The following is a 9,588-nucleotide window of genomic DNA, read 5'->3' on the forward strand; positions in this document are numbered from 1 at the left end:
AGAAAAAAGGATGTAGAAAGAGATATAGAAAGAGATATAAAACTTCTATCGCTTTTAAGTATCCATTCTGCAGCTCCAAAACATTATTGCTTTTTATCTCTTTCTATTCCCTTTTTTCTATATCTTTCTATCGCTGTATATTCATTAAAAAAGATAATTGGAGCGATAGAAAGAGATAGGAAAAGTCTATCTCTTTTAAGTATCCATTCTGCATCTCCAAAACAATATAACTTTTAATCTCTTCCTATTCCCTTTTTTCTATATCTTTTTATAACTTTACTTCCAGCAGGGTACAGACACAAAATTTTAAACGGACATTTTTGGACTCCTTGTTCTTCATAACGACAAACTACGTCAAAAATTTTAAAATCTGAGCAATGTTCAGCCAAAAGTTTGATTCTGATTTTATTAATATAGATTAATTAAATGTTAACAATTAATTGTTGTCGGCATAAGTTTCTATTTTTTCTCGTTATATTTTAAAAATTCTTTACCAGCTTCTCGTATTACGCGCGTTAATAGGAGTAGTTTTTTTTATTCTACATATAAAAATCTTTTTTAAAGACCTTCAAGAAGTCATTTTTTTAAATAAGAGAACATTCGAAAAATATTTGTACGAGTTTCGTACATAAAAATTTGACTGTTGGTCAATTAAATTTCTACCTTATCAGATATGATTAGGTTAATGAAATACTTAATAGAGGACACCAATTTACCATCTTAACTACTATATTATTTTTTATTAACCTTAATAGTTAATTAATTAATTAAAAATTGTAAACATTCTATAAATAAATAAAAAAAATTTTGACATATATGTTTTCCAAATTTTTTTTGTACTCTTGCGATTGGTGAAAAAAAACTTCAAAAAATTCAAAATTTGACCCTTTTTTCTGACAATCAATAACAAAAACGAATATCTCAAAATTTTGTGTGGCAAAAATACACATTTTTAGCTTTCAAAAAAAAATAATTAAAAAAAATAAAAAGGACCGAACTTAAAAAACAAAATTTGAAAAAAGTTTCATTTTCAAATAAAAGAGTCAAAATTTGAATTTTTTGAAAATTTTTTTGCTACATTCGAAAGAGCGAGAAAAAACCTTTCAAAAACATAAAGTACAAATTTTTTTTCTCCTTTCTGTTTAAAAGTTACATGTCTTCAAAAATTCACTGTTTAAATTTTTCAAAAAAATTCAACCCTTTCCCTCTCAGACAGTTTTTGAAAAAATCTAACAATACTTTGTGGTTAAATTACTCACCCTTAGGGCTAAACTATGTGAAAGTTACAGCTAGATCCGATCAACTTTTTTCACTTAGTTCGCTACAGGAATTTTACCCCATATATAAATTGCTAGTATTAAATATTAAATAATAATATAAATCACTATTATGAGTAATATAAATAATATTAGTTAATTAAAAAAGTTTTACTGTATCAATTTTTTGGAGAGAATTGAAATTTATATGTATTGTCCACTTTACTAAAGCAAAGATATATTTCCTTTCAAATTAAAAAGTAAAATTAATAAATTCTAAAGTACAATACTTAAAAGATTTAACAATTTTCACATTTATTTTAATTAACACATTTAAGAATTAACAAATAAAAATTATTAATATTTTAGAAATGATATGCTAATATACTCATTGTAATAAATAATAAACAATTGAAAATTTGTTTAATGGTTTTACAAAATAATAAACCTATCTATTTCATGTGTTTGTTTTAAGGAACATGTCCTAAAAAACCTTCATAGTCTCCCTTGGTCGAGCGCTTCTAGGCGCAGCTCCCAGTACGGTTGAGCCCTGCAGTATAGGTACACTAGTGATGGTCGAGAGCTCGAATCTCGGGAGTCAACCGGTTAAAAAATTTCAAGAATGTGAGGATTACTAATTTTTTTTATTTTATTAATATTATCAACATCAAATTAAGATAAAATATGACACTCTCTTAATTTATTATGTTAATTTTAAATGTATTATTTTGTAACAAAGTTCTATATTTGTTACATATGTGTTATATAAGATGTAATTACTGGATTTAAAAAATTTGTAATTGATTTATATAATCGTTACATATCTGTTATAAATCACTAGTAACAGTGTTATGTATTTGTTACATATCTGTTACAGAGATCAGAGATGACATTTATCGTAACCTGCTTGTAACATGCTACAAGCTTGTGATAAAACGTGTTACATGTTGTTATATAACAAATATATAACCATTAAGTATTCGAGTTTGCTGGGATACAACATGTATACAATTGAATTTATGACATTTTATGTTAATTAAACGTAATTCGTCCATCTATTCTTTGCAAAGATTTTCTCATTTTCAAAAATTTGCGTGTCTTAGTTTATAGTTCAATGTTTGTCCGCAAGGTGGCAAGATTTCTATTCGCTCACTAATGGCACGGTCGCAGCTCGGCTACCTGCCTGCGGGCAGACGGGGCAAGGGGGCGACATGAGTGTAAACAAGAAGAAAAACTTGCTTTTTCTCGCTTACACTCATGTTGATCCCTCACCCCGTCTGTCCGCAGTCAGGCAGCCGAGCTGCGACCGTACTATAACAAGACGCGTTACGGAGTATATAAGAACAGATAATTTTTGAGATAGAAATGTTACGAATTTTCCAGCTTTTTCCTAGGTAAATGGATTTTTTGCATTCAAAGCGTAAACATCAGTTTTTCAGAGTTTTTCATTTCCTTTTTTCTTAAGTTCTTACTTTTGTCTATTTTTCTGTTAATTTTTTTATTTTCTCTGAATTTTTGAAAACTAATTTCAGATTCGTAATCAGCGACCCCAAAAACCCCCGAGTATAAATTCGTCGAATCCGATAATTTTTGAAAAAAATTCCGCCATATTGGATCCGCCATTTTAGATTTTTGAAAACAAACTTTAGATTTGTAATCAGCGATCCCAAAACCCCCCGAGTAAGAATTATTAGTCGAATCCGATCAATTTTTAAAAAATATTCCGCCATATTGGATCCGCCATTTTAGATTTTTGAAAACAAACTTTAGATTCGTAATCAGCGATCCCAAAACCCCCCGAGTAAGAATTATTAGTCGAATCCAATCAATTTTTAAAAAAATATTCCGCCATATTGGATTCGCCATTTAAATTTTTAAAAATTAACTTCAGATTCGTAATTAGAGACCCCAAAAACCCCCAAGTAAGAATTATTAGTCGAATCCGATAAATTTTTATAAAACATTCCGCCATATTGGATCCGCCATTTTGAATTTTTGAAAACTAACTTCAGATTCGTTATCAGCGACCCCAAAAACCTCCGAGTAAGAATTATTAGTCGAATCGAATAAATTTTTATAAAACATTCTGCCATATTAAATCCGCCATTTTGAATTTTTGAAAACTAACTTCATATTCGTAATCAGAAACCCCAAATTCATTGTTGTGTCTTTATTGGAAAAGGCAAATAAGGAAACATTTTGATCATTCGTTTGTGTGTTGGTAATCCGCGAACAACAAAATCTTTGATATGGCGAAGAATATATATGTATAATTTTTGTTTTACTTCGAATTTTGCACTATACTGTTAGAGTATTCTATGCAGTGGGCAAAAAACTATGTTCGTTCTAAAAACGTACTTAAAACATTTTTAGAATGAAAATGGTTTTTTGCCCACTGGTCATTGTAAATATTATATATGGATGTCAGCAATTAATTAACATTATTTAACATTAACATTAACAATATTTATCACAGGCAAGATAGCATGTTAAAATAAATTAGTAATAAAAACTAGGTCCACTTTCTTCCTTTCACGCAAGCAATTGATAAACCAAAAAAATAATACGAAACACTTATATGAATAATTGTACATATTTTATTTCTGAACATTTTTCGTCAAAAATTATTATCACTTTAACAGTACAATTTGCTATTTTTAAAAATTTTCTTATTGTATTTTATTCATGCCGTGTTAAATAAAATTGTATAATTACTTTCAGCCTCATATATAAAAGCCTGCAAGAAATCGGATCCGGATATTAACAACTGTATAACAAATACTATTGAAAACCTAAGGGATAAGTTGTCAAAAGGAATACCTGAACTAGAAGCTCCTGCAATAGAGCCATTGCTTCTAAAGCAAATACGATTACTGCGGGGACCTGTTGGTGCTCGCTTAGACATTAACTTGACAAATTTGATGGTAAGAATTTCAAATATATTACATTGTTTTATTGTTGGAGGTGTTATCTAATAAAATTAATTTATTGTAACTTTAAGGAATTCATAAGTCAGGACAAAAAATAATTAAATTATAATTAGCTTTATAAAAATAAGTATAATTACAGACCAGACTGTTGTTTATGAGACAAAATTGACAAGATTATTAGCATCCACTTATTAATGGGATAACACATAATGTTAATTTTATTATTAAGGTTACAGTTACATAGAGCAAATTAGGAGAATAGATTTCAGTCAATAAGGCGACTGAGAAATTTCCTGCAATTCTCTGATTAGGTAAATCCTTTTCGGCTAATCTGATCCATATAAATGTACCCTGAAATAATTTTTCTGTTTTAGTACAGTGGGCACGAAGTATAGTTTGTCGTTAAAACGATTTTTGACTTGAATAACCGTTTTGAGAACATCTGTGTTAGACGTAACACGAAACTAATATATAGTTTTGCAATATAAATAAGTGTTTTAATTAATATTAAATTAAATCTTTTAGGTCAGCGGACCATCAACATTTAAAATACGAGACTTAAAGGCAGATGTAGACAACATAAAATTTACATTTAAAGTGAGCTTCGACAAACTAAGCTTTCACGGAAAATATCAAATTAATGCTAGGTTATTACTTCTGAGACTTACTGGTAGCGGTGATCTAAATGGAAATTTTAGTAAGTATTTATGCAAATTTATAAGAATATTTTCTTGCTATTCTGTAAAATTTTTCCTAATAAATAAAGTTTACTGCTTTTTACCAATAATTCGAATACTCAAAACATAATGTCTAATAAAATATTGCAATAAAAGTAAAAACAAGAATTATTTTCATATTTAATTCTTTTCACAGCGGGTTATGATTCAGATGTCATTCTAAAGGCTAATAAAGTTTATAAAGATAATGATGTTTATCTTAGCTTTGAAAAAATGAAATTAAGGATAAGAATTAAATCTGCTAAAGTTTATCTCGATAATTTGTTTGGAGGAGATCCGGTTCTCGGTGAGTAATTTTTCATTTATTCAAAAAAATTATATAATATCACAGACACACAAAATAAGTGGTGAACCAGAGGACACACCGCCATATCCCTATGTTTTTGTAGTCGCTGAACTGAATATGACCATGAAATTTTTTTTAATAGCCCGTTTTCCCGTAACCACACCCTTACACCTAATCACGGGGGTTGGAGATTCAAATTTAAAAAAAAGTCGAGTGTCCTCAAAAACATAGGAATGTGGGGGTGTGTCCTCTGGGTTATGACATTTTTGTCAGTGCCTGTGTATTTAGAAGTTTCAATAACTTAAAAAGAAGTACATTAAAACAGACTAACTCTGTGACATAATAAAATTATATAAAATTACATTATCCTTGAAAATCATAAGATTACTTCGCTTTTGTTAATTTATATGTGTTATTTTAAGTGATTTGCCATAATTTTTTTTGTTACAATGCAAAAATTATAGTTTTCTTTTAAACTCAAACTTCAATAACAAAAATAAGTTGAAATATGTAATGAAGGTCTCACTAGGTTTACTTAAAAAAGTCAAAAATCTTGTTCAAAAAATGACTAATGAATTATATAATTTTAATTTTTATTATTAATTTTTTATTGTAATCATATTGAAAGCCTAAATATGATTTATAGGAAAGGTCTTCATTTTTTTGACAATAGTAGTTAAATAAACCAAAAATGACTATATTTTCAACAATATATATGTTTTAGGTCCTGCTAGTAACGAGGTCTTGAATGCAAATAGTGGATTGTTATTAGATGAAGTGAAACCTGTACTGGAAACTTCACTAGCTGAGCTATTTACGGATGTAGCAAATAAAATAACAAAATCATTTACGTACAAAGAACTGTTTCCAGATGATTAAAATGTATAAATTTCTCTGAATTTTTTATAGTCATTACTTTTAGGCAACAAATATTTATATTAAAAAATATATTTATACTATGTTTATACGATTAAAATTGAAATATACTTGTTATTTTTTTTATTTATTCCCAATGAACAAATCATCGTTAATGCCTGAATTAAAACTTATCAATACTTTTTAGCACCTATCAAAAATAATTTTAATCAGAATAAAATGTTCAGTCTAGAACAAGGTGAACCGCCCTACCTTCATTATATGAAAAATGTATAAAATCAAAGAATTATTCCAAAAATTTAAAAAGAATACCCACGTAGTACCGAAAATTTAATAAATATTTATTAAAGATTTACTTTCAGTGCTCGCAGTATTTAGAATAAATGTTAAGTAAAGCTTCTGTAAATATTTAAATTTCCGCACTTTAACAAATGTTTCGCGCGAACCTTGAGTGAAGCTTTAAATTAAATATTCGTTAAAGGTTATAGACGGAGAGCTGGCTACGATAATTGTCAACAATAAGATGCAAGAAAAGTTTTTGTATAAAAGCTTTCCTTTCTGATAGATAAAACGCCAGAATGCGTTTTGGTCACCGGAAGACATTATTAGTCATAACTATGGGTAAGCGCAAAATAAAATTTCGAGTTAAGATAAAGATACAGAGTTGTTAATCGATTTTTATTAATTATTTATATAAAAAATAAACAAAATTAGACCCTAAATTTTTGAAATCAAGAAAAATTTATATCTCTAAACTTTACCATATCTACTTTATGTTTTTGAGGTCGCTAAATGCAAATTTGAAGACTATTTAACCCCATCACGTCAGGGTTTTAAAATAACTTCAGAAAACCTTTAAATTCTGGTTTTTTGAGGTTATGTCAAAATCCTGATGTGATAGGGATAAATAGACTTCAAATTCGCATTCAGTGACCCTAAAAACATTAAGTAGTCATGTTAAGATTTAGAGATACAAATTTTTCTTGATTTCAAAACTTTGGGTCAAATTTTCGTGTTTTTGAGGTTATTTCAAAATCCTGACGTAATGGTGTTAAACGGACTTTAGATTCGGTTTTTAGCTACCCCGAAAACATAAAGTAGTCAGGGTCTGGTCAAAAGCTCAGAACATGAATTTTTTTTGTGAAAGTGTAATGAGTTACTGATTACGAATTTGAAGTCAGTTTTTCAAAATTCAAAATGGCGGACGACTTTTCTAAAGATCTGTTCAATTTGCCTGAAACTCGTTACTCGGGGTTTTTTGGGGTTGTTGATTACGAATATGAAACACAATTTTTAATAATTCAAAATGACGAATCATGTATTTTAATGAATATAGAATTAATTTAACTTGTGTTTCGCTAATGTTACTTTGCAACCATCAAAATTTGATACAAGGTCAAAAACATATTCGTAATCAGCGACTCTGAAAACCCCCAAGGAACAGCTTTGTAGTCCTTGCTTTAGTTTATAAAATTTTTAAAAATAGTGAAAACAAATTTTCCTCTATATAGAAACATATTATATGAGATCCTGATCAATTGTCCGGATGTATGTATGTGTGGGTCTTTTTTGTGAACACGATATCTTTAACATATTTTAATGGATTTGGGTACAATTTGGTAGGCTAATTTATCACATTAATCTCTCTGTGTTTATTTAAATTCAAGTTAATACAAAAAATAATTGTATTCCTTGCATTAATACGAATCGATTCGTATATATGAAATATATGTTACACCCAAAATTAATTAAAATTTTCTTAATTGTTAATTTTTCAAAAAAGTTATTCAATTTAAAACTGTATTTAACTTGGAATGTTTTAAATGAATCAATTGAATTGGAGAAATTCACTGCTTCCTCCACGAGGAAGTACCCTGACTACTTTATGTTTTCAGGGTCGCTAAAAACCGAATCTAAAGTCCGTTTAACCCCATCACGTCAGGATTTTTGAAATAACCTCAAAAACCACGAAAATTTGACCCAAATTTTTGAAATCAAGAAAAATTTTTATCTCTAAATCTTAACATGATTACTTAATGTTTTTAGGGTCACTGAATGCAAAATTGGAGTCTATTTAAATTTTCATTTCTGGCAACTGGCATGCTATTATTTAAAGACACTAAAAACAAAATATGACGTTGCCAGAAATGCACCTTATCAGTGCAATTTTATCAATTTTATTGCGATTTTATCGACTTCTGGCAGGGTCAAATTGCTGACTTAGACTTCTGGCAATAATTTTAAGTGATTTCTACTATTAATATCTACTACCATACCAAGTTTCAAACTTGCACCTCATCATTTTTTTCCATCAAAAATTTGCATCTTTTACCTCCCACCCCCACTTCCGGTGACCAAAGCGCATTCTGGCGGCAAGGTTATGTGTTTATCTATCAAAAAGGAAGGCTTTTATACAAAAACTTTTCTTGCACCTTATCCCTTTTCGGCATAGTGACACTCCTGAGTGTCACCTTTTTTCTTGCACTTTTTTGAATACTTCAGCCACTATTTTACACATTTCAGTAACAAAATGTATTTAAAATGTATTTTAGAATATCTATTACAATATAACTACATTAAAAAAGTGTTTTTTATAAATAAAATAAATGTTATAAACAAATTAAGTTTTAAAATAGCGTTTTTTTACAATAAATGTAATTGTGACTAAACAACAATAGGAAATAACCTAACAATAATGTCTATAAAGTTTTCGGGGTCGCTGATTAGGAATCTGGCATCAGATTTTCAAAATTCAAAATGGCGGATCCAATATGGCGGATGACAAAATGAAAAATTGATCGGATTTCCTTGAAACTTGTAACTCGTGGGTTTTTGGGGGCGCTGATTACGAATATGACGTTAGATTTTCAAAATTCAAAATGGCGGATCCAATATGACGGATGAGAAAATGAAAAATTTATAGGAATGGCTTGAAACTTGTTACTCGGGGGTTTTTTAGGTCGCTCGTTACAAATATGATGTTGGATTATCAAAATTCAAAATGGCGGATGACAAAATAAAAAATTGATTGGATTTGCTTGAAACTTGTTACTACGGTGTTTTTGATGTCGCTGTTTATGAATATGACTTTGGATTTTTATTATTCAAAGTGGCGCTTTTGTGTGTGTGTGTGTCTGTGATCAATTTGGTCAATTTTAACAAAATTGTCAGCTATATTGGATCCGCCATTTGGAAGTTTGAAAAACTGACATCGGATTCGTAATCAGCGACCCCGAAAACCCCTGAGTAACCAGTTTCGAGCAAATTTGAACAATTTGTAAAAAGTTGTCCGCCACATTGGGTCCGCCATTTTGAATTTTATAAAACTGACATCGGATTCGTAATCAGCGACCCCGAAAACCCATGAGTAACCAGTTTCGAGCGGATATGATCAATTTAAAAAAAATTGTCCGCCATATTGGATCCGACATTTTGAATTTTGAAAATTTTTTAAAACTGGCTTCGGATTCGTAATCAGCGACCCTTAAAACCCCCTATAATGC

General features: G+C 29.3%; 1 protein-coding gene across 5 annotated transcripts in view; it reads left to right on the forward strand.

The window, feature by feature from the left end:
• Positions 1–6,195, forward strand: part of LOC127285684 (uncharacterized) — an 85,231-nt gene extending 79,036 nt beyond the window's left edge. For 4 of the 5 annotated variants that reach the window (XM_051311817.1, XM_051311818.1, XM_051311816.1 and 1 more), the window contains 4 exons: positions 3,978–4,180; positions 4,712–4,883; positions 5,060–5,209; positions 5,934–6,195. In XM_051311817.1, coding sequence (XP_051167774.1) covers positions 3,978–4,180; positions 4,712–4,883; positions 5,060–5,209; positions 5,934–6,088 — 680 coding nt within the window. In that variant the 3' untranslated portion in view covers positions 6,089–6,195. Of the gene's footprint in view, positions 1–1,731; positions 1,881–3,977; positions 4,181–4,711; positions 4,884–5,059; positions 5,210–5,933 lie in introns of all 5 variants that reach the window. The other variant, XM_051311819.1, reaches the window with a different exon arrangement.
• Positions 6,196–9,588: the final 3,393 nt, after the last annotated feature.

This window comes from Leptopilina boulardi, unplaced genomic scaffold, assembly GCF_019393585.1.
Source record: "Leptopilina boulardi isolate dan_hultmark-lab unplaced genomic scaffold, ZJU_Lbou_2.1 LbouV2_341, whole genome shotgun sequence".
Lineage (NCBI taxonomy): Eukaryota > Metazoa > Arthropoda > Insecta > Hymenoptera > Figitidae > Leptopilina > Leptopilina boulardi.